Consider the following 26838-nt stretch of genomic DNA (forward strand, 5'->3'; position numbering starts at 1 on the left):
AGAGATTGTAAATGTTCTTGTTTATTTAACTCTGCTGCAATCAATGTTAATTATAAATTTAAATATTTATAATCAAGATTAAACGTAATCATTTTTAATTATATTAATAAAATCAAGTTGGTTAACAGAATCGTTTATCATAGATTTTACATACCCCTCTACCGAAGAATCCGTGTTCTCCGCCAGACTAGGCATAATGGGCTTTGTGACGCAACTGTCGAGGCTCCTGAATCCCATCGACGACGACGACGAGCTGGACGATTCGATATATCTCTGCGCGAATTGCGACCTTCTGGAGGACGATTGATCTTCCAGGGACTTGGCCTGTGCCATGCGATACTGCTGCTGCTGCTGGCTGGCGTTCTGTCTCTTCGATCTGGAGGACGCCAAGCCGGAATTCTTCCTGGACGCGGACGGTAGAGAGCTCCAATTGACCTGGTGAGGTGGCGGCGACGGTGGCGGACTAATGATGTCGCTATCGACAATGGCATTTGATCGCGGTAGAAATGGGGCCTTGCCGCCGTAATTGCTACGCACGGCAGCAGAGGACGAATGTCTGGAGGAGGAAGATTTTCTGCCGGCGACGGCGTCCTGGAACGCCGGCGGCGGCGATATAATCGGCGTAATCGACGGCGGGGAGAAGGACTCCGGGATGCTGTGCGGCGACGTGCAGGCGCTGGTAGTGATGGAATCGTAATCCTGGCTGTGCAGCGCGAGGAAGTCGGGTCGCTGCGAGTCCAATCCTCTGGTAAAGTCCTGCGGACACTTGCCCGGCTCGCTGTTGCAATGATAGTCCGCCAATTTGACCGCCGTCCGTCGCGACAACGGTAGAGTGCCGGTGGTCGCGGTCACCAGGTTGCTCTCGTAGTTCGCACGGCGATTCTCGTCGAGTGACCGCTGCTGCACTTGTACCCAGCCGGAGCGGCCCAGGTAAACGCCGTCGACCTCGCGATCGCACCATCGCACGGGCGAAAGTTCGCGGCTGCAGTTACCGCTGATAAACAGCTCGCCGGAAGTGCCGCTGTTGCCCGACAGGAAGGAGTTTACGGCATCGCGCCGACGGGAACTGGAGACCTGCACAGGAGAGAATCCCCGTCGCTAATAGACATCCTAAGTGTCGTACCAAATATCCTAGCGTCACGTACACTTCGTCACGTTGATTTGTATTTGAACAACTCTACTGTGATAAATTTGGATAATGCGACAATTTAACTCCGCGGAAAAAAAGAGTAACATTAGTTTATGTTTATAAAGTTAAAAAGTTAGAACGTGTGCATCCATGTACATTACTTCCCATTATAGCCTTCTCCATAATATTTAGAACAAAAGTTGATTGTATTATATTATAGAATAAATCATGTAGAGCCGTTTCCGCAAATATTAATCAACGCTAACCGTGATTTAAATGATTCTCTTGTTAAAGCGGTACTCGGCAGGAATTCATTTAACTTAAATTAACATTTACTGCGGGCGATCCATAGAATCGTTTTTTTTTTTCGCGAACTTCCGCATAAATTTGACCCCCTACTTCCAAGCTCGCGGATGAACTGGCGCGGGCAAAATGTTTCTGACGTTTCTGCGATTTCCTCACCTGACCGTGGCTGTCTTGGCGATGCTGCCTGAGGCTTGACGTCGGCGTGGCCGACGTAGATGTATCGTGACGTTTTAGGGATGGTATCGAACTACCGCGGCTGTAGGATCCGCGCGCGTTCCCGCCGGATTTCCCTCTGCCGCTCGCTGTCTGACTCTTGTTGCTGCCGACGCTGTACGAGGAGCCTTGAGAGCCGACCTCCCAAGGGTCCGCCGAAGCGTTTCGGAGATGAAGGATCGACACGTTTGGACCTCTGCAACCGAAATTTGCCTCTTTTCGAGAACGGTTCGTGTGTGGTGCCAAGAATAATAATTCTTACGCCACACATATATGTATATAAATGTTTATTCTTCAAATAAGATTTATTTGACGTTTATGTGGTTCGTGCGATTGATGTGATTGCTGTCGATTAGTAGCGACGAGACAGAGCTTGTCAAATATAAAATTTTTACTTTTTAAAGAGATTTAATAATAAAAAAAAATATATAAAATAAAACAATGATATTCGGGAAGTAGAATATTTGACTTTTTTCATCTTATTCAATTATAAAGGAAAACAATCGCAGTTCTCTTTCGTTTATTGTAACTCTTCAAATATTATATAATTTATTTAATTGATTTTATGTTAACGCGCATCCGATCTTAATTCAACAAATTTTATAAAACTGCGCAATCTTTTCTCTTCGCGTGCCTCAGCATCGAGATCGAGCAAGCTGAAACTAGAAAAAGTTCTTTCTTCGTACGGTTGTTCGACCTCTTTTTGATTTGCTATCATCGAATCCAGAATTTTGCTTTATTTCGTTGGAAAAGGAAATCGACTCGCGGTGCACTTTAGCATCTCCGGGGATTTTACGCGACAGAGTCGGCACAGTTGGAAGCCTCCCGTTTCCGGCGACGTCTTCAAGTAAGATAGATGCAGTCGTTTTTGCTTGTACACGTCCCCGCGCATCCGCATCTTTCTCACGCGTGGTATTTTTACTCGCTTCTCTTTCCCATTCGACGATATTTATATCACGCTTGATGTTGCAGCCATAAATATTTATACAGTGATATATAGAAAGAAGAAAGGGAGAAAGGTAGAAGAGGAGACTAAGCGAAGGTGCGTCCCAGGTTGTGCATCGCGTGAACTTGTATGCCGGATAAAATTTTACGCCGTTAAAAATCCGCGGTGAATGCATGAAAACCAGATACCTAGGTGGTCTTTCTCAAGAGTAGATGCAAATCTCTCAAATTTCGCGGACAAATGCATCCCCGGCTGTGTTTCTTATCTTCGTACCTCGCGCGGTTCAGATCTTCGTTTTCTGTACCTTTCGTCTCGCGCGAAGAAAATTTTTACGTACGACAAGATGAAATTATTTCCACACGAGTTGAATTAATAAGAAAGACATGTGCGCGCGAGCTTCGGTCTCGCTGTACGAATTTCTCTGGAAAGCGGATCAAGCGATATAAACTGAGAGTAGATATGGTCGATATTTTCACATGGTCTAGACTAGAGGAGGTTCAAAGTCGCCCATCGGAGATTCAATCGTTTTTGCCGCCTGCCGTGATTAGCGCGTGATCAAAGAGATCGCTGGAGATGAAAAAGACGTTTCCGAAAATGAAATTCTCCTCGAAAAGCTTTCGAGCTGCGTCTCAAAGTCCCGATGCCGCTGTATTAGACGCAATTTTGATCCACCGGGCAAACGCGAAATTAGCCGGCTGAAAGCGCCTCAAGAGCTTCTAGGTCGAGAGAGTCATCGCGATTTTACGAGGGTCCTGGACTTCATTTGACGGAACGCTGAAAAGAGTTGTCGATGATTCTTTTCAGACAAATATACGATTCGTTGAGAATTTATATGAGCAGCTCGACATCCGAGGCGTGTGATTTATGGAACTATTAATTAATTCGGGCTTTAGCCCTATCTTTAGATAGGAACGGTGAAACTGGGTGACAAAGCGTATTTCGGATACTTGCTGCGAATAACCTGTCGTCGATGTCGATATCGCTCCACATATGGAGTTGACGAAACGCGCGGAACAAATCAATTGGGGACGGGAATATCTGTCCCCGATTAATCATATTTACCTTTTAACCGACATGGCACGAAGAGTCGTTCGTTTCCTTTGATAGTGCGATGTTTTAAATAGAACCGCTCTTTAAATAGAGCGATCTTTTGGTCCGAGTAAGAAGACGGTGAGATGCGGAGTGATCACCCTCTCTTTTAATCCATTGTCGCGTACGTTTGCGTCAATATATAATCACCGTTGAACGCTGCGAAATATTTCTCGTGTGTCACACGTTTATCCATCTTTACTTTTTATCTGTTAAAATCGATCGCACGATAATACAGCGATTGCTGTCGCTTGATTTATTCACGAGTAATGATGGAAAAACGTCTCGCATGAAAAAGACAAATCTTTTCTGCATCTTGTATCTTCTCGTATGAAATTTGGTACTTTTAATATCAAATGTATATCGTGCGGGATATTCCTGAAAAATTCCAGTTGTCCAGGGATTCACAGATTAATAGACAGGCAATCGGCCTTGAGAACGGCCGACGTCACTCTAGATTTTGTATTTGACCGATTAATTTCACATTTTCTCGTGTAATCAGGTCACGCTCGACGGCGAGTATATCCGAGTGCAGGAAGAAGTAGCATGAGAGTAGTCCTCGCGATGGTCCGTTGGGCTTCATGAAACTTACATCGTATGTAAACACCAGCAGCATCTAGAGGGAATCTAGGCGGAAAGGACAAGCGCGCGAACAAGATAACGTTCGTGCGAGTGTCTCCGTCATTCCCATACGACAGTCACGCTAACTTCGCGAGATCCGAGCTGGATGTCTTCTTCAGCGACAAAGGTGTTTCACTACGTCGACGTTCCGTACGACACGTACGATTCCATTGCGCGCGGTAACCATGCATTCACAAAATCTTTCCAAATTCGCAATCAACCTTTCTAAATTTTTCAATTTGCCGTTTTTACCGTTATACTGTTTCAGAAACTATCGTGCCAAAAGCATGGCGCGCGATACCACTAGTTGTGGAGTTCACAGAACATTTAGGACACGCCGGGACTACTCTCCGATGGCGGCGAGTAGTTTAAATAGAAAAGCGATAGACGCGCGATATTACCTGTCGACACGCGAAATAGGACCCGCGTTGGTGATCTCGCTCGTATCCGCGGCCGGACTGACTCTGCGCGGCGGCAGGGCGGGAGGCGCGGCTTGACCGGGGGCCTGACTCGAGGACAAGGTCGAAACGGGCCCTCCGACGCCCACGTTGCCCCCACGTATCCCATCCTCGGCCGAGTGCTGTCTGGAGAATTGCGAGTTCTGCGAGAGCCAGCGGCGCCCGGCATTCCGCGTCACCACCGTGGGCCCGCCGGACCCCGGCTGATGACCTATCGCGCTCCCACTATCCAGCGACGTGCTCTGTAACCGAAATCCAAGGCCACTCTTCGTGGGCAGACAGAAAATCCGTGGGACGCGACTGAATCTGAGAACTACACCACACGGATCTGTGAGATCAGACAAAAATTCCAATTCATTCTTGGGATTTTCCCTTGTTTATGTTTTGCGATTTAGCCAAGCAGACTTGAGAATTTTGATTTCACAATCATATTCTATGCTATCTAGCACTTTTCTGGGAAAAAAATTTATTTTTAACATGCATGTAGAGTTATGCATAAAAAATTCCGCCTGGATCCGAGAGATATGTGTGTGTAGTCTTAGAATTAATTATCGCGGCAAGATTTAAGTATTCCTCTATTGTATGCAGAGATTGTTATTAAATGATGATTAATATTCTCATGATTTTATAACACATTGTTCTCAATTTCCGAGGCATTCTTCGGGAGAGAAAAAAATTTCTAAATCGGAAATCTCTGAGACGAACGTATCACGTCATAACAGTAACAAAGTTTCCTTTTCTTCGACCGCTTTTGGTTTCCCTTATTAACCACGACTCGTTAACGGGCACCATTATCGCCCAGCCACGATCGTTATGAAATTGTGTCAATCGCTAAAGGGGCCCGTCGTGCTATAGGGCGCCATTACGTCGATCGCGGACTAAACTCGCGTGACCATAAGAGCAGGAGAAGCTGTACGGCGGTCTCTACTTCCAAATACGGTTGAAGCACGTACGAACGACCGACGGATTGGCGCAACTCCGCCGTGCGTCGAAGAAAGTATTTTTATTCTCGTCCTGCCCAAGAGGAGAACTCGTCCGTACGAGCGATCTGTCGCGATGACTCGTGCCTCGAACGTGCGTGTCATTTTATTGACTTTTATTATTCCACACGACCCAATATCGCACCCAATATTGACGTGCCGCCCGATTTTAGAACGTCTGTCAATTTATTTACAATATTGCAATCGACCGAAACACGTTCGGGAGCACATGACAAATGATTTCGCGAAATATGTAGAGATCAACAAAAAAAAGAATTTCGGTTTATTCCGGTCATAATGCGATTAAATAACAAAAAAAAACCGACAATGTGTGGGATCGATAAAATTTTACAATTCGCGCGATTGTATCTCGGGGATTACGTACATTCACGTGATTTTTTCTGGACGTAACAGACGAGTCCTGCGAGGATCCTCTTGCGTAATGCCGAGCGAAGACCTCGGCGAGTCTGGATCTTCCCGAGCTCGTCGCATTTGACTTGGATTTACTTGGCGGCGAGCCATCGACGACGCCCACCAAATTCGGATTGCTGCTCTTGCGTTCCGGAAACACTAAGTGCTCGATGTTCGGCGTATATCCAGGATCGCTCCTGACGATATCCTGGAGCGTCACGCGGCTGGGTCCACCGTTACTGCAACGATTCACGCGTAATGTCAATTTTCCTCGACTAATTATAATTGTCAATGATGGCGAAATAATTATATTAAAAAAATATATAAAAGATTTTATTCAGAGAAGATTCAAGCAGGGTCCTTATAAATTATTCTATCCAAATAAACTTTTTAACCCTTTATCTATTTACTTATAATGAATTCTTTACGTAAGTTCATAAATTTTTTAACTAACCTGGGACCGAAGCCATGCCTCTGTCCACGTCTCTTCCCGCTGCCACGGCCAGGCTTGATGTTCGTCGCCTCGGCCAATTGCAGCAAACGGCTGCGATGCTGCCGTAACAGCGGGTCCTCCCGGCGAGGATTCATTCTATCCTGTGCACCTGGAATCTTGTCGCTCCTGCATCCTGGAATTGCCCAAGAAAAAGAAACAATGAATTCAGTGAAGGTTTACGCGCCTGCTCTTTGATATTTTCGTGCAACGCAACCATACTTTTCGCATCGACAAAAACAATAATTGCTTTACTATTGCGGAGACAAAGAAAATGATTCTCTTCTCAGAATTGAGTATAGAGAATTCTTTTAAATTTCAGTAAAGTTAAAAAACTAGTGAGATGTAAAGAGTTAACGTCACAGGATTCTTATCAACACGTGCAAAAAGAGCGCAAGCTTTGCAAAATATTAATTAAAATTTCTATAATAATGTTCACAGCAACAAACAGCTTAATGAAGTATGTCTTGCTTACAGGGCATTACAATTGCAGAAGGAAGAGTTCGCTTTTAATCATTCTTTCCGCAAGAATCGACTGACAATGAGAAGAGGAATTTACCAAGAACATACACTGCTTGCGTTGCTTTTCGACGCGTCTTCTCTCCTTCACCTCACTCTGACACGAGAAGAGAAGACAGAATATATAACAAAGAAAAATGCTGGTACTCTTCATCGCCTTTAAAAACGTTCTTTCCTCTCATCTCTCGAAAACTTCGCGGTCCCTTCGCGCATGTAAAACGTCATAAATTCATGTTTCTCCGGAGGAGTGATTGTTTTCTTTCCCAAGTAAAATATTTTCAACGTTTGATTCCATTGTTCGAATAACGCTAACAAGGAAACCTCGCGAAACCAAAAATTCTGATTTTGATGAAACTTTACACACGTGTGAGAAGAAGGGTAAAGTTTTTTTTTGAGAGGTAAACATTTACATGCGTATAATGTTTCATCAAAATCAGAATTTTCTGGTTCGCGAGATAAAATCGACCGACGTGGAAAGCATATACTTTAGTTTTAGTTGCATATAGGTGCAACTTCAACTTTGGAGGAGGATTTTTAAATCCATAAAGCCAATAAAAAGATATGCGTATATATTTTTAAAAAATCGAAAAATGTTACAGACGGCTTTAGGATCCTGTCTTGCATATATTTATTCGATATTTTCGTAAAAAAGTTTTCTAATTAAGGCTCGAGGAAAGCTTCTGGTGGTTCCAGAAAAAGAGCAACACGTCTATCACAACTCCAAGATGTCATTAAAATCGCGACATCTCCATATTGGCTTCTCATGTTTCAGATAATTCAATATAACTTATAAACAACTTCCTCAGAATTTCCTCCACGAAGCTGCTACGTATAATTGACAGTGCACGATTACTTTTAACGTAATCTCTTCACGCAGCCGGCAACTTTTTTTTACGACAAAGGGCAATCCCGCCAGCGCGTAGACGCCGTAAATAGTCAAAGTCGAAAATCGATAAACGCCCTTTCTGTTTCTCATATATTTTTTTCAATAGTGTCGCGCCTAACAGAGCACGGCAGATCCAACAGAGCGCATTAAAATATCGAATATCGAAGAAAGTTCGGCGATGCACGGTCATGAATAGTTAGCCGCAAACGCAACAATATGCATGACGAAAAATTTAATATCCGGCCGAGATTAACCGACGAAGCAAATATTTCGAACGTTTGTTCTCTATGTTTTAATTTTCATCGGATCGTCTGGTATTCCCGTGCGGTATACGCGCGGATGAGAGACGAACAAACATCAGATTTTCCTAAAAACAATATCACCCATGAACGTAGAGGATGTTCCAGGATCACCGGATTTTCTTTCAATCGAGCTGTCCGGAAAAAGCCAAGATTGCCAAGAGTCTCGATCTTGAATTGCATCTTGAGATTCATCAATCTTCGCCGTTGCCCGCGCGTTCGAGCGCGGCGGGCGCGTCTACGATCGACAATTTTTTCCTCCTCCGCGTCTCCGAATCAAGTTCGCCGACGCTTGATGCTGGACACGCCTCGAACGACGATTCTACTTCCCGACGATTTAACCTCATTACAAATCGTTTTCCGATTCTTAGCCGATTAAGAGCCATCGCACTCTTCCTATCGGATATGTTGACGTATAATCTGTATTTCAGTTTAGTCTGGGGCTCAATGAAAACATCGTTTTCCCCCATGGCGAGGATTTCTCCCGCGGGCACATCGGCGACAAGTCCATTTACTGAAATTTAACAACGATTTCTCCTGCCCGGGCTCCGTCGGCGTCGTAAAATGCCAAGACAAAACTTGGAAATCAAAAGGATTTTAAAAGTCCCTCGGCCGCTGTTCGGCAAAACCCGGCGTAATACCTATATGTAATGTTTTTAGATCAACCGAGCGTGAATTCCGGAAAGCTATACCATTTTCTGTTTTCGCTTGATTTATTCGGAGTCATGTCAAAAACGGGATACTTTTCTTTATAATTTTGTCAGAGCAACATACACGCACGTGCCCCGCGCACATACGAAAAGAATCTTTGAAAACATAATTTTTAAAGATCGGATTTCGCGCATCGTTGGCGCGTCGTTAGTTACATTCTATGGGATTCCGTTCGAGGAATCGCGGTTATTCCGAATGTGTAGTCGGTAGAAGTATCGTCCGTTTCGAGTTATCGTCGTTGGCGGCTGGAAGAAAAAAGGCACAGCGCAGAAAAACGCGCGGGAGCAACGCCAAATCGAAGAGCAAATCGCGCGCGCAATTACTCGTCGTTGGGGGGATGATCGGATTTGCGTGCATTTGGACAGCGAATTTCGAGACGTGCGTACGTAACTCGCTCCATAAATTGCCAGTTCTGATTGGGATTTACGAGCGGAGGGCGCAAGCAAAGCATGCGCACGTTGCGGCCATCTTTAAAACGAGAACCACGAAGTGCACCGCGAGTTCTCCAATCGAAATTTATGGCTGCGTATCTCGCGAAAGAAAATAAGGAAAATGAGGGGGCGAATCTCGCTGGCAAAAGGGGATTTCTACTGCGAGTTCGTATACGCTTTCTGACAACACGAATGTTTCGATCCTTAATCTTTTCCGCGGTACTAATGTTATATGATTTATATACATTTTCGCGGCGCTCCTTCTACATACCTTTCTCCACATTCATTTCCTTATATTTATATTATTTATAGAATCATTTTATCATATTGGAGGTAATAAAAATACTTGATTTATGAACTTAGTTTAATCGTCTTTGTATATTTATATTGTTACTTAGAATATTTTCTAGTTAAGTTGTGTACTTTAAGGAGATTAAAAGCTAATTTTTAAAAACCTCTTTGTTAAATAATTTGATTAAAGATAAAAAATTTTAGTAAAAGTTTTAATATTAATGACAATATTTCTTCTATAAAGGCTAATTGAGATGCAAATAAAAATGTATAACTCAAGAAACAAAAATCGAAAAAAAAATAAATTTTTTTATCTATATGTTCTTCAGCAAATTCTAGTTGAATTATTTCCAACAAACGTATCGCAATTATAAACTGTCGCAGATATAAGGATTTTCCTAAAGTAATCCTCGTTGACGTGAACGGATAATAAAATAATTATTCGTTATTCAATCTCAAGCGAACTTTATTTCAATGGAATTATAATGAAGTCCTGAATTTACAAATTTCTCTGATATTTGTAAGTTAATTATTTGTAAATTTGATAATTTCTTCTCGGGTTTTCATCCCGGCTGCAGTGGAATGGAACGAAAACATTTCATTTTGAGTAGTTTCTAATCCGCGCAGGATTTTCAATGAAGAGGCGGAAATTGCGCGACACACGGAGAGAAAGATTAATACGAGATTTGGGGAAAACTCCCGGCTTAATATAGACGGCATTCTGTATCTCGAGTTTTATCATTTAGGACTCTGTCCTAGCAGCGGATGGGATCACGTACTCAGATAATATGAGTCCAGATTTGCCGGACATACGTTTCAGGATCACTTCCAACTTGTGAGAGAGAACGTGAATCGGTGACAAAAAAATCATAGTGGAGGAACTGCGGGAAAATTTATGAGCGTCACGTGAACGTCGCGACTATCGATCACTAGATAAATTGAAATACCAAAAAAAATATGATATATATTATATAATACAATACAAAATATAACATGAGAACTATAAATCTAGATGTTCGAGGTAATTTATTAAAATAAGTAAAGTTTTAATTTTTTATATTAGTTCTTTTCGTACGATTAAATTGATTAAAGTACATTAAAGTCGTGAAATTCATTGAATAAAGTCTCATGCCGCGCCTGCAACATAAGAGTCAAGACAATTCGCGGGTACAACTGGATATCCATCCGCAGGCGTTGGAACGTCACAGTAAGTTAAAGGTAAGTCGCAGCAGTTGTGTAATTCTATAAAGTATTTTAGAACTTAACATTCCGTTATTGCGGATGACGTCCGATATTTGCGCATGTCATTTTAATACGATATAATGATAATATTATCCGATCTCTCTTTAATCTCCGTATCCCTGAACCTTAATCTATAACTGAAGCTCGACACAGAGGACCAACAATCCGAAAGCAGGGCGCGTTAATTAAAAATAAACACTCGACTACATCCAATTAATTAATTAATAAAACGGATTAAAATTTTTCGCAGAATTATGATAAGCGGCGTTTAAATAAGTTTTTTCTTTGTCTTATACATCAGACGCATAGAAAAGGTAATTTAATAAAAAAATTTGCATGACTAAAGTATTTTTAAAAAATACTGTAGTCATATAAAAAATGTGCATAAATAATATCTATCCGTATGATACGGAAAATAAATTTTATTTATTTATGTGTTTGACTAAAGAACTAAAACATATTTTTATTCGATCTAATAACATTTTTTAAAAACTGTCTAGTTAATATTTGTGAAATAAAATATATTTTACAATATTCAGGTTTTATTTATGTATGTAAATGTGTAAATGTGATGATATATTTATTAACATAATAACGATAAAATTGACATATATTCGTATTTATAATAAGTGATATGTGTAAATTGAAACCAGTCTGCAATATTGACTACAAAGTATTTACATTAATATTTTGGAAATGTATTGAATTATATACAGGGCACGTATTATGAAACTTTTCGGAATGGATTCCGATCGGAATTGTTTAGTTTTCCAGATTTCTATTGTGTTTTCTAGGGAAAACAGAATAATTCAGATCGAAATCCATTCCGAAAATTCCATGCATAATACGGGCCTAGGAAAGTTCATTATTGTATAAAAACTATCATATTTTCTTCATAAATTTAATCAGCTTTAACAAATAAATTCGATGTGTAACAGATAATACAGGTAAATTGTATAACGATCGATAGAACATTAATGAGACGGCGAGTTCTTGGATAAACATTACGTTAGATAATTCCAGGCAGAATCTCGTCAATTAATCTAACAAAGAAAATCTATTTTTACAGAGATTACGTTTACAGAAATTCGCTTTTTTAATTTCAATATTTTGTTACGTTTCATTCGAAAAAAAAAAAAAATGATGGAATGAGAGACTTTGTAGAACCTTTGTGGACCATATATTTTTCGAAATATGTTCGCCAATACAATTTTCATTTTGCGGGGGTTTTGCAACAGGGTGGTGCAACAGATAGAAGTTTTTAAGTGCATTCCTACGATAGTATTTATGCGAACATTCGGGAATGTGTGATGCGCACGTATACGTACATCATAAAAGATTTATCTGACGGCTTTCGTACATGTAGGTGGATAAATACAATGGCAGTGACGTTAAGTCAACAGAACGTAGTTATCTGCGCTTACAGAGAGAGAGAGAGAGAGAGAGAGAGAGAGAGAGAGAGAGAGAGAGAGAGAGAAGGAAGAAAGAGACAGAGAAGAAAATAGCGATGTACTCGTGAGGACGCGGTGGATAACGTGAAAGCTCTTCAAGCTTGGCTACCATCGAATTACGTCGGATTTCAGAAGTTTCAAAAAGCTTTTCAAGAACTGGCGGTATTCCTTGATGGCAGAAATTCGAGCTACCATCGCTGTGCATAATACCAGCTTAATTCTTAGTTGAGTGATGATAAATTAGAATACTGATTCATTACTTTTACATTGATATTTGCAAGGATTTTTACTTTTTATCTTTGGCTCTCAAGCTTTCGTCATTTTGCACGTTGCTGCAAATCTTTATTGATGATTAAAAGACATATAAACAACTGACGTGTCATTGATTAATAAATAGCAGTATTAATTATACATATATATATATATATATATATATATATATATAGGTGTCCAGTTATATTATATAAATATTATTGCGTGATTAATTGTTGCTGGAACAATTGCCGATACCGATGTCGTGAGAATTTAAAAGATATCAGTTGCGCAATTAATCGATTAAATCTTTCCTGCGATAATAATTATTTTAACTGCGATTTTTTCCACGAAAATGTGTTGTCTACATTTAAAGATAATGCGTCACGAATACATTAATATTAATCGCGACTATCATAATTCTTTTTTTAGCCAAGTAATTAATCGCATGATGCGTCCCATCCGCGAATCTTCGAGCATGATAGCAAATCAAAGGATAGAAACTGCAATGGTTATGCAATTTCACAAGTGATTTCCCTGTGGAACGTACGAACGAACGTAAGGCCGAGATATATCTAACTCGATCCTATTTATCAGACACAAAAGAAAAATGTCAATATTTGTGTGAATTCGATTAAAAACTTGGCGGTCTTCTCTAGAAACAATTCTATTGTTGAAAATGCTTAAGGGCAATAAGTTTCTTATCTTGGATAATGGAGTATCATGGTTGACCGAACTATGCAGTAAAGTACAGCATGACCTTTAGGTTTTGTAAAGACCTTCAAGTAAAAGTCTGAACACAGTTGGATTTTAGATCAGCTAAATTTAGAATATGACAGCAATTTGACAATGTTTTATGTTATTTAGAGTTCACTAGTATTTCTACTTTTCGATAAAACAATTGATCGTTGTATTGCTATATTCAATCACACACACAACCGACAATAAATTTTGAATAGATAATAACTGTTTCGCATTTTATGAAAATATTATGCATTGTCGATATTGATATCGAATTAGAAATTTAAAAGAAATAATGTCTGCAAAAATTAAATTCTTTTGAAAAAAATAGATAATTAACTAAAGACTCGATATTGAAATTAACAAGTAGCAAAAAAAGTGGCCTTTGAGAGTCAAACGCGGTTAGCTGTGCATGAGTTATGTGACATTCAATTTAATAATTCAATACAAAGTTATAAATCGGCTTATAAATACGTTTCGGCTTTAGTTTGAGTCATCTTCAGCGATGAAAAGAGAAATTAAATACTCTCTCACGCTCTCCGACCAGGATTACGTGAGCATTTCAAGATTAAATGGCCAAAAAGAAAGTATAATTTTCACAAAGAAATACTAGTAAAATTTTGCTAATGTTCGTAGTGCGCAATGTGATCAGACCAGAAGTTGGGCCTAATCGACAAAGAGAAGTGAAACCAACTTGCCAAATTTAAATAAATATTTCATATTTCTGATTTGGGCATAATTTTGTGTGTAATTACTTAATGCTGCAAAACAATTTTGACAAATAGATAACTTAATAACATATATTCTTCTTTTTCTTAACACTTTCTCTTTCCTCGTAACAGTTACTTCGTACTTAAGGATGTTTTACGTATAGCTTATATGTAGTATAATTTTGTTTCCTTGATTAAACAGTGTAAAGCTAGTCTCAGAAATTATTCATGAACAACATGTTATCATTGGGACAGAAAAAGTGTAAAAATCGTAAATTTGTCCCATTTTTGATATTGTTTAAAAAAGTACACATGTAAACTTTGTATTTAAATATCTTGTATTCTCTTGTTAAAAATTTAAATAAAATTTTTTAATCTTATAAAATTGTTATCATACATTTTTTTTCTAATTGACACCATGTAAAGATTTTTCAAAGTAGTGCAACAATTATTTTTTGAGGCAATATATATGTTCTCTCTTTAATTGGCGCTGTAATTTAAAGAGATATCATTTCTTTTTTGTAATTGTAATAGAACACTTGGAGCGCGACTCTTCTTTGATAAGGTAACATAATTTTGTGATGTGTATCACTTGGGTTATAATTTTTTGGAAATAAAGATACTACTCCTTAGATTTTTTCGAGATTTTTCGAGATACAAAGAGTGCGTCTACCACTTGTTACTTAGGTTTTTTCGAAGTATAATACTACCACTTTCTTTTTTTTTTCGAGGATCGTTTTCAAGCATCGAAATGTGGAAGGATAAAATGAGAAAGCCACATAGTTAGTACTTTAATTAAGATAGTATAATGAAGACCAAAGAGAGTATTATGCGCAAGCATGAATTAAAAAGAAATTTTTTTATTTGTGAATTTTTTCAGATAGTACTGTGCCCAAGAACGTTATGGGCAATATACAAAATGTGGATAAAACGCGTGCCAAAACCCAATTGCGGAAGAGCTCTGTTATCCATGGATCTGTAGATTTACAATCGCAAAATCGTGCGACCAATCTGGATGAAAATATTGAAGAACCGGCACCAAAACTTGACTCCCTGACCCAAAAGAAATTGCAATGATTTTAGAAGATGAGCCAAGTTTAAAAGCACAGGTTAATAAGAGGTAAATCGTAAAGAAATTTGCGGAAATAAAATAAAATAAATTTTCTATTAATATATTATTTATATTTAATTATTAATAAAAAATGACATAAAAAATTGTTGTTTATAATAAATAATAATAAAGTAAGTATAGAGCACGCTTTGCCGAAATTTGAATTATTGCAAGTATTTTTTTTTTTTTAGAAATTTTATTCAAGATAATAATTTGAGCACCACGATCATGGTTAATTCTAATATCGCTGCACGTTCTCCTTCCGCCTCGAATCCAGCGGAGGTAAAAAAATACATGATTTATACAAACAGCACAAAAGTGCGTATATATTTATTAATTACTGTTAACAGAGTAGGATGTTATTATATGATATGATATGATATGCGAATTAGATGATGTATTTTCAAAACAGTTTTACAATTACACAAGCATATTGCTGTAACGTCAGTATTAAAGTAATATCAATGTAAATAATCTTTTATCTCTCACTTATTGTGATATTTATAAAAGAAAGTTTTCCACAAAGAAAAAAATAGTAAGATGCTACCACACTCGCAACAAATTATTTTTCAAACTGTTAATCCTGCAACGGGTGGACGTGGACCAACGGCTTAACGTCTCTGTCCGAAAGACGGAGCCCCAGTTTTCTCCGCACAAGAACCTCAATCTTGCACGGAGGGGCGCAGTTTTCGGTAAAACATTCCATGGTTCTAGTGGACTCGCACCTGGTTCCTCAGATTACGAGTCTGGCGCTCTATCTCTATCATGATCGAAACAGGAAAGAAGTGGAAGAAAACTTCGATTGCACACCCGGAGGTGTGTGGGAACGGACGAACTTGCGAAACAAATTCGCAGTTTCTGGAGTTCAACGGTTTGGTTGAAATGATACGGCGGCTAGCTTCGAGAACAAGGTTGATAGGGACGACTGCGTCTCGTCACTTTCCACTCGAATTAATGTATTTAACGAACCGTGCAAGACGCCCGTTTACCGTTAATGCATCCGAAACGATAATCCATTAGCAGAAATAACGGCAAACGATACGACTTATGAAACGATATTACGCTAATGCAATATATAATCTGTGTTATTTACAGACTGCACATGATATACAAAAGTTTACAAAAAAGATTTATTAAATAAATAAAGTAGCTATGTTTGTTAAATACAACGATAATTTTTGAAGAGCATATAGATAATAGCAAGAAATAATAAATAAATAAACCTCAAAGAGAAAAATAAAAAGATCGATGCAAGCGTAAAACTAAACAGATTATTATTAAAATTGTAGACTCTGTAATATATATATATATATATATGTATTTGAGTTATCACAATTGCATGTCGCAAGGTATAAGTTAACTAAAGAGTTATCGAACTCTCGCGCGAGAATTTACAGTTAAACAAAAATGACAATTACACAGTTTAACAAAAACAGAAAAAAATCTAAAAGAGAAGAATAATCGTGCTTTATATATGAATATCCTTATATGATCAATATAATTTCAGTTTTAGAAGTTCTTTATAACATAATCTTAAGAAGTTTGAAGTTAAATTTGTAAAAAGAAGAGCTATTTTAATGTGATTCCATATATAATTCTATGTGACATGCAGTTATTATATAACAAACTAAAAATTTTTCAAAATTAAATAGATTCTTAGAACTTTTAATTTTCAAAAAAAATTAATTATAAACATCAAAATTAAAATTAATAAAATTTTCGTGTTCAAATTTGGTTCTGTTTTGTAGGAAAATTATATATTAAGCCATATTAAATACTATACGTATATAATTCAAAACATTGGATTATTGTTTTATTATATTAGTCAATTTTAACATCGAATTTATTCTTGGTGACCTAAAAAACTTGCATTAGAAAGTTCTGTCAAAATTTGAAATTGAAATTGTATTGAAACTGAATAGTATATATTGATATTTTTAATAATTTTCAAAATCAATAACCGTTAGATAATTTTTCAAATTCAGACAATTATTTCAAAGATATATATCAAATAGAGTCATATAACTGTTCAAATTGTTGACTTTTTTTAATAATATTTATTTTTACAAGCTCATATATCTCTTTTGCACTATATACTAACAAAAATGACAAGTTACAGTAAATATAGTGTTTAATTCATTTAATTCCGTTTCATTGTATATAAAATATTAGACGTGTAAAACGCAATTGAATAGTAAAATTTAAACAATCAAACAGTCTATGCGAGTATATCGACGCCTTTTTCCCGTCACGCGGAAAGAAAAACTCGATTCGCATGAGCGAACGAGCTCGTACGCGCAAAGCATCGGGCGTTATGCAACTGCATCATTATTTTGACGTAAACGAGTGCGCGAGGGACATGAACAAAAAGTTTATTCGTTCTCAATAAGCGCGCGAAAAGTGTCCTTATCAAACGTGTCAACAGCACGTTCCGAACGCAAAATCCGACCACGCGTGCCGCATCGACTGCTCGCGCGTGAATTCCACGCAACTTTGTCGTCGTAACGCGGCGCACAGCTCGAAAAAACGTATCAATGAAGGTTGCGAAAGACGGCAGAATAACGCGAATTGTCGGTAGCATGTAGTTACACGCATGGCATCAATGCGATATCTCATCACGGAAGTTCTAGGAAAGACCATATTACTGACAATGTCCATATTACTGTCAATCAAAATTTAAAGTTTAAAATATAAAAACTATACCATACGTTATTGTATTAAATTTCAATAGAATTTTTAACAAGCCTAATTATTGTTATAACGACTAATTAAAAATACAAACCAATCCCGTAATTACAAAAAAAAACTTAAGTTCGAAAAACTCGTTTTTCTTTCAGGCCACGTCCATTTTTATTAATAGAGTAGGTAGAAAGAAGCTGTTATATACAAAGATGACTGATTATGGAAAAAATTTAAAGCAGTAATTCTTACTAAAATACATTTCTTAAATAATATACTATTGAAATTAAACAAAAAGAATTGAATAAAGTATTAACTTTATAATATAATTATTAATGTCAATAATGCATTTACTTTCTTTGTGCTTTTTCTGACCTACCGCATTAACAGTATTACGGACATTAATCAAAATGAACATAATAGTGGTTCTTGATAAATTGCGGATATAACTTCTTCGTTTCTGTATATATTATCTACCGCAACTGTGTTACCTTAGGATTTTAAAATTTCTAATATACTTGAAACCTTTTAAGAATCTTTTTCCTTCTCTCCAATAGTTTTTGTAATACAAACATTGCATTGTCTATAATAAAATATTCCTTAAAGCTTTTATCTTACAATCTGTCTTTTGTCTTAAGAAAAAAAAAGAAGTCCTGAACTTCTTCCCGAGACTCTTCTGACACAGTAATAAAAGAACTTAACCCTATCTAAATGGATCTTGTCCTATATACAATCCCTTACCCTGCATTCATATTTTTTAGTAACTCTAGACTTCTTCTTTCGAAAAATCGCATTAATCACTACTTTCGATATTAGTATGCATATTATTGGGTATTGGCTGTTATATCCAAATTCTGCTTTTTTTAATAAGCAACGATCCATCTCGAATGAAATTTTTCAGTTCTTGTCAGAAACTTATAGCGAACACACTTCGATTTAATATGCTATTGTAACATTGCTTGTGGAGTGTATATTGTCTCCTAAATAAAATTTAATCGAGAGGACGGAGTTTCTCTACTTATTCTACTCTTAAAACATTACGTCGCGTACAAAACGTTTGTTTTCAGGCGCTGAAAACTATTCAGATATTATTCTGATACGTGTAGAGCTTAACGTAAATTAAATAATTATTATATAATTAATCGTTTCAAACATAATTGACGTGATTAAACATAAATTTATTGGTATTTATGTGTGTATATATATATGTATATATATATATATATATATATAGTATATTTATGTATATATATATTGTATATGTACATCATACAGTAAACCCCTGTATAACACGGAGTATGCGTTCCATATGTATATGAAGCGTGTTATATCTACAAGTCATATAGACTATACATGTCTGGATTATGTAGATATACATATGGAAACACATATATATTTATAAAAAATGTAAAATAAATAAAACGGTAAAATATTTTTTATTTTACTTTAAAACAGGCAGATATTAAAAATTTTCCGTCCTGTTATACGAATCCGTGTTATATGCGGAGATCTATTGTATATACATATGTAGGATCAAATATATAAAAAATATAGGTGAGTGTTTAATATATCAGTAATATCGCATATTTTTCACAAACGGTCCCTGATTTGATCCTCGTGAGTCATGAAAAAAAAATCCAGGAATAGAGAAACGCGTTTTAATGCGTATATCTAGTTGGAATAGTAAATTTCCAACTACTCAACTACCTGCAACCTTGCTCTTTTCATTCTCGCATCAGGAAACAGTAGGATTGGCTAAATGTTGAAAGCTGCGATACGCATGTTGCCGCAGCTCAATGCGAGTCGAAAACAATTGGTTGTAATGAGATTGGCTACCGCCCTGACTGCCTCGCATCAACTGCGCACAAACCGCGCGGCTGATGCATTTCTAGATGGAGGCTCTACGTAGAACGTCACCACCGACGAAACACTATTAGCCTGATTGGGAATACCAAGGTAAAAACATTTGTTGGTGCGCGATGATCAAACATCAAGCTCCCTCGTTAATGATGTGTTACGGTCGCAGCATGAGCCATTAAACACGGACGGAATATCCGAAGCTGCAGAAATTGAATCTGATTCTACAATTAGACCTGTAAAAGTACGACGCCGATGAATATTTATAAAAGCCGATCATCGTAAATACGATTCCGAGTATATACCCCGCGTGACCAAACTCACTGTGATGATTAATTTTCCAAACGTACTCTGTTGTATTTTTCATTACGAGAATATTGATAGGGGATTGGATTGTAATCATGTAATTATTGTAAATATATAATAATGTATCAGATGAATTATTATATAATGAATTACACATGCATAATAATCATTATTTATTATACATAATATATCAATTATTATACAAAACAACGCATTTGATGTGCATATTTGTATCTCATAAACAAAAAATTCGATTAAAACTCTATTTTGCTTAAACCAATTGCGTTGGTTACTTGATTTCTAGTTCGAAGAGGATAATGTGCGGTATTTTCGATATTTCTTGTAAAAAACATAAAACAAAAGTACCGAATTCAAGGTATTTTACGTCTCGACTCATTTAGATCAAACGAGTTTATTTGCAGAAACGACTGTCCAAGGTAGAACGCTGGAAATTGAAGATGCGATAAGAGAAGCGCACTTGCACCCTTCGCGTCGTACCGAGGACAAGAATCAAATTCTCAAAAAGTGCGAGATCTTCCTATCAAGATTTTGTTACGAAAAAAAAGAGATCTTCAGAAATTAAAGAAAAGAAAAGAAGACTGAGGCAGGGAATGATACAAAAGGAGAACAGAATAAGAAGAATGCACTTTGTAACTGCGTAAAATGGTGCAACAAACGGCGATAGGATATATAACGCGCATTAAATGTTAACGGAAATCAATACTTCCAACTAGGAAAATCTTACTCGTGTGTGTGTGTTTGCACGCGTTATAAAAAATTTGAAACTTCGATCCATCGAACGTAATAAAATTTTCTTTAACGCTGCTTTTGTAACGAGAAGTCTCCTCTGGAGTTGAAAATAACTCGCTTGTTTAATGCAACCGTCGTAGGGTCATTGTCCTCAGGAGATCAGAAACGGAGGGAGAGAGAAAAAGAACGAGACGAAGTTTTCCGCGAGATGGAAACGAAGAGAAACAACATTTCTTCCGGTCGTCCACATGCCAAGAATTAAAAAAAAATATATCGTACAATATGTTACAGAAAAAAGTGCAACGAGGTCAATTGACGTCGAGGTTCCTCTTCGGACACTCGACGGTTTTCCGCGCATCTCAAATGCCCGCGGAGAATAAAAAGCTTAATAACGATGAACAGGAGATGGGGCGTGCTTGCAACAAAAGGGGGTGGGAAAAACGTCTCCGACGAGAAGAAACCAGTTTAATTTCTTTAATCTGATGGTTTTCCATTTGGACGACTGAGACTTTCTGCGATGCGAATAAATACGAATGTAAGCAAATTGCCGAGACTCGTGTCTTTTGTCTGTACACCTTTTGCGAGTTTCTGAAGTTAAATAGTATATCGCCGTGAGATATATATTATAGTGACGACGTTATTTACGTGAAGCTCGTATTATCTCTGCGCGCTGTCAAGCAAGTTGCAATTATTTCTCGATATTTATTAAGGCAGTGCTAGTTAAATATTACTATTAATTAAATACATATTCGTAATTAACGATGATAAAATCAAGGGAGGAATTTCTCTTTCCAGCGGATTCAACGCGCAGCTCTCTCTCTCTCTCTCTCTCTCTCTCTCTCTCTCTCTCTCTCTGTGTGTGTGTGTGTGTCGCAGGTATCCCGATATCAAAGACATTCCAGAGATTTCCTCTCTGATTGAGATCCGAATCGACTGGTAACGAGAAACCGTACAAAGTTCGCGAGCGCACGTTTGTGAGGCTATTGATCGTCACTTTCTTACCTGGCGATCCCGGTGTTCCTCCCACACCTGTCGTTTCCGGAATCCAGCCTCGTCCATGCTCCGGAAGCGCACCGGGTCCGCAGTAGAAGAAAATTGACGTTCTCTTTCCGCAATTCCGCCAACTGCGCGTAGCGTCTTAAAGCTTCCATCAGGCGTGATTCCCCGTATGATCGTAGTTGAAATTAGATTTGCGTGATGTCTTCCCAGTGGAGCTTGCAGAACACTTCATTTTACGAATCCGTTGTCCAAGGGCACTTTTCACGCGACACCATTTACTCCTCCATATACTTTCCTTTTTCACTTAACTGGTTGCCGCTTTATCAAGGGAACAAAGCGTTGCTTTGCACTGCGGAAACTGCGCTAACAGAATTGTTTGTTCCACGGCAATCCTGTTCGTTGTTATTTCATTAAAACGTATTTTTTTACACATTCGTTCATTGATTTGATTTCCTTTTTTCTTCCTCAGAAATACTCGTTGATCTCTTCTTCTGCAAACAAAAATATTCGTCGCTTCGAGATCACTCTTTTTCTTCTTCGGGGAACGATAATTCCTGGAATTCATGCGCTAAGCAATATCTACGTATGCAGAACGACTGTTGTAAAAAAAATTTCTTTTGACTCTCCAAATTCCTGTAATTCCATTTTAACGCATCATAATTGCAAACAATATTATAACGCAATATTAGAATTTATAAGAGTGCGTTAAAACTATCTAGATTCTCTAGAATTTACCCTTATTGCATCAGATTTACTGATTATATATCAATATAAAGCTATCAAGCGCTATCAAGGCCATCGATGTACGCCCATATTTTTTTTATACCCAGCTTTAAAATGTAATACGTCCACTTATTTGCATTGCATAAACTTCCACTCTTATTACATCAGATTTTCAATATCAAACTTGTACGCAGTTATTAATCATAGCTTATAGCTATCGAAGGTATCATTATTGTTAATAACGTACACCTCTTATTCTTCATATCGCGTTATAATACAACAAAAAAAGATTCATTGACTTATTAGCATTATGTAAATTTCTTCCTACGTCAATCCACGCAATCTCGAAAACTCTTCGAACGTTTTATTATTTTTACAACCTTACTTTTCTCCCCAATATCTCTACGTCGAAACATTTGGCCCTTCGCGTTTTTATATATCTACGATGAAATCGAGGATTACACGTAGGGTAGGTCCTCTTTTCATCGCGAAAGACAGGAAAAACAAAACGCTGATCTTTATTGGCCCGCCGAGACAGGCTTGTTTCAACAAGATATCGCGAGAGGCTGTTTAGGTGGCACGGATTTAACTTTGCTCCCGTTCCTCAAATCCTGAACCCATTTTTTCCACCCTCGCCCTCTTGTCCTTGTTGCTTTCCTTTGACCGGCTTAACTGAATCGTTCTGCGATAGATTCCGGCATATTTAATTGCAAATAACTGAGCCGTAATTAATTTCGTATATTAAGAGCAAATCTGTTGAAATAATTATTTAGTGGGGCGCGGCGCACATCCACAGCCGATTACAATTTTATTTTAATTAACGGTAAAAGTGGTTCAACGTAGGAATTGTTCGGAAAATTAAATTACACAATTTTTACATGATTAAAAAATGTCAAGTATTGATCAGTCTGACTTAATTAACTAGAATTTTTTCGGTTTCGTATGTTTTTCGACGAAATGGCTATTCATATCCGGATAATAGCGATCCGTAGGGATTATAGGTCACAATGGTGTTATCTATGCAATGAATCTCATGAGACATTCAGAGAGCTCGTAGCAAATGCGACAACGTCGTTAAACAAGATCGTGAACATCGTAACGTTTTCAGTGTTGCCATTTTGTAATTTATACCGATATCCCTCACATCGTTTCATCAAGGTGGCTACTGTTTTCCGATAACAAAATATCGACCTACAACGAGGAAGGGCTCGAGTGGCTCTACGACCTAAGAAGAAGTATCTCTCCTAACGTTACAGCAACATTTTTCATGTCTTATAGCTTTAAAAAAAATAAAAAATAAAAAACTTACGATCTTCCGTTCAGCCGTGGAGATATCCCTTCGATCTCATTTCGTCAGAGATGCGTATTATATTGCAGAAAATATTTTATTTTTCTTACGACGGGGTCTATGAAACTTGTACTCTCAATTTGACAATCGTTCTCCTCCTGCTCGAGAAGCGAAAATTCGAACAATGAACCTTTGGAAGAAAGCGATGCGAATAGAATTCCGTGATATCGAACAATCCTCGCGCGTGATCGACATTTTCGCGTCGCGAGGAAAAATTACGCGGTACAATGGTGACAAACTTTCTCTCGCACGCTTCCGCTTTCCCGTCTCTCGTCGAGAAACGTCGAACAATTTTTATTTTCGCGTCGAACTGGTGAATTCGCCACAAAGCAGTTCAAGCGGCTCGGACCAATCGTCGAGATGGCCGCAGGAAAGGATGCACTTCGAATTCGGGAGTAATGAAATTTATCACTGCACCGTGACCGGAAGCGATAATCAGCCAAAATACGCTCTTTCCAAAACAATTTCGTGAATATCACGAAATTTTTAATTCACCATTATTTACACGGTACTAGTCGCACTGTTATCGCGCGTATAAAATGAAAGGGCGACCCCAGAGCCACAGTTCAAAATTTGCTTTGATCAAGTATCTTGCATTTATTGGCATAAATTAAACGATTAAAGTGAAAGCTAATTAATTTGATTTGGATACTTTTATCTATAGAGTCAACCGGATACTTAGGAATAAATTACCGGTGCGATTAACGCGACGGCTCTCCAAAGACTTTTGAAAATTCATGATTCAAAAGAGCAGCGAGCGTACGGTATATAGAAAAAATTTAGCATACACTTGGGATCATGGGATTCTGATGAACGTCGTGTATTATTGCTTCGATAAAGATAAAAATGAAATGTATAAACGTTTGACAAGCTTTATGTGCCTCGAATATGAGAAATGTACCACTGATAGGATCCTTCTTTCGTTATTTCGACACGAAAATTTCACAATGAATAAATATAAAATCGAAGCATTTTATAAAAATTATTTAATCTCCCTTCGTCGTCAATTTATATTAATAGAAGTCTAATAATTCTTTTTCCATTAATTAACTACAACGAAAATTACATAATTTAATTTTACCGTTATTTAATTAAAATATTTAACGCTTTCTCTATTTGTTTCTTAATCGACCTTCTGCTAATGCATATTTACATATTAAACCACGTTGTTGTGTTTCGCGAATTCGGATCTTCATGTAATCATCAAATAAGTGGACGAAATGAGAAGGGAAATTAATATTCGTATATATGTCCAAGTGGGTCGCGCACGAGGGAAGTAATATCAGCAAAATTATACCGTGCAATAATTATGCGGCTTTTGGAGCTCGTAATATCTTTAGCCTCGCACCTTATATTATAGATGAGTGCGCAGTTGGCCGCTGGAGTAACTTCAAGACTCCGTAGCCGTTTCTCAGGAGAGAAAAGAAAGCCGCGAAAAAAAAGGGACTGAGGGAAAGTAGGAAATAGAAGCCACCCATTACAGTACGGTGCGTCAGATTGCGTGCGTCGTATCGCGCGATGTATATCGTCGCGGTGATAAATAATATATGATCATGCTTTCATAACGGACAATTTCTTACGACGCCGATCTAAATCATAAATGAATTATTCTGCAAAATTTCAACGTCTCAAATTATTATTAATCGCTCTTTTTAATAATAATAATTCTGCACACGTTAAGGTTCGATTTTAAACAATATTAAGTATTTGACTTTTAATTTTACGCATATTCTGCATCTTAATTTTACGCGTATTCTGTAATTATACGAATACTGAATTACCGTTATTTTAATCTCTGCCTGATTTTAACAAGTATTATAATTAAGCATACAAATGAAACATTGAAACTCAATCGTATGTGACCTCGCCTATGCGCTATATGTAGACGAGAAGGCGAGGTCAGGCGATTAAGTTTTAATTTTTCATTTCTGCATGCAGCAAATTCAAATTACACAAATGACAAATTCTGATGCGATAATTAGTCTGTATAAAAGGAAAGCGAAGCAGAAAGGAATATAAATCACACACACAGAGACGCAAAATTAGTGGGTCAACTTAATGGAGAAATTACGGTGGGGTAATTTAGAAATTGCTATACGAACGGTATAATGGTATCGTTCGAACAACAAGCGGAGATATATCGGCTGGAAGAATAAGCTGTAACTACTAATCACGATGGATTTATATCGTTAGATTATTCGCCTCGTATTATACACCTTGCCAATTTAACACTCAATTTGATGATCATCAGTGCTTAACTGTGTATTTACTGAACATCGAACGATGCAGATGTTCGAAATTTTTCTTTCTACTCAATATAAAAATCAAGAACAATAATGGTGACGGCAAATGTCAGACGATAAATGTACACCCGAGAGGAACGAATCGACAGGGAGGCGGACTTGATATCGAGGTACCTCGTAAAATTTCCCTTCGGAATGTTCCGCGAAAAATATTTTGCGCATTTGCATCCGTGGTACGCGCTTTATCGAAATTCGATGGTTCGAGGACGTTTGAGTGCCAGGGAAAACAGATAAACTAGCCAGACAGACGCGGAAGCGGAGGTCAATGTCCTCGAAAAGGCGCGTATCGCAGGGTCGTATCGGAGATCCGCAGCTTGCAACTCGGCAGAGGGAACTCGATACGTATAAAAACTCGATCAGAGGATCAGTAATAACGACCACGTGCCATCATTTCGTGCGAAAGTTTTTTCGCGAGAAACGAAATGTACCGTCGTCGTGTGCGCGTTCGAGAGAGAAATTCAGAAATCAGATTCGAACAAAACCGTAATTGTATTTTCTGCGCAACGATAAGTCTGTACATGGCTGGGGGTAAATCGTGGCGCAGGCACGCTCCTCGTATCGCTTATGAGAAATCGCGTATAAAAAT

The 26838-nt window shown here is 37.9% G+C and overlaps 1 protein-coding gene across 12 annotated transcripts in view; it reads right to left on the reverse strand.

Annotated features, from left to right (window-relative positions):
• The window catches only part of Rhogef3 (Rho guanine nucleotide exchange factor 3), a 144141-nt gene that overhangs the window by 69188 nt on the left and 48115 nt on the right, over positions 1–26838 (reverse strand). For 7 of the 12 annotated variants that reach the window (XM_077411436.1, XM_077411437.1, XM_077411434.1 and 4 more), the window contains 6 exons: positions 21882–22432; positions 6608–6779; positions 6128–6392; positions 4706–5004; positions 1592–1844; positions 155–1074 (listed from right to left, as the gene is read on the reverse strand). In XM_077411436.1, coding sequence (XP_077267562.1) covers positions 155–1074; positions 1592–1844; positions 4706–5004; positions 6128–6392; positions 6608–6741 — 1871 coding nt within the window. In that variant the 5' untranslated portion in view covers positions 6742–6779; positions 21882–22432. Of the gene's footprint in view, positions 1–154; positions 1075–1591; positions 1845–4705; positions 5005–6127; positions 6393–6607; positions 6780–21881; positions 22433–26838 lie in introns of those variants that run through there. The other 5 variants (XM_077411431.1, XM_077411430.1, XM_077411429.1 and 2 more) reach the window with 3 other exon arrangements.

This window comes from Temnothorax americanus, unplaced genomic scaffold, assembly GCF_048541705.1.
Source record: "Temnothorax americanus isolate GAGA-0224 unplaced genomic scaffold, ASM4854170v1 Scaffold3, whole genome shotgun sequence".
Lineage (NCBI taxonomy): Eukaryota > Metazoa > Arthropoda > Insecta > Hymenoptera > Formicidae > Temnothorax > Temnothorax americanus.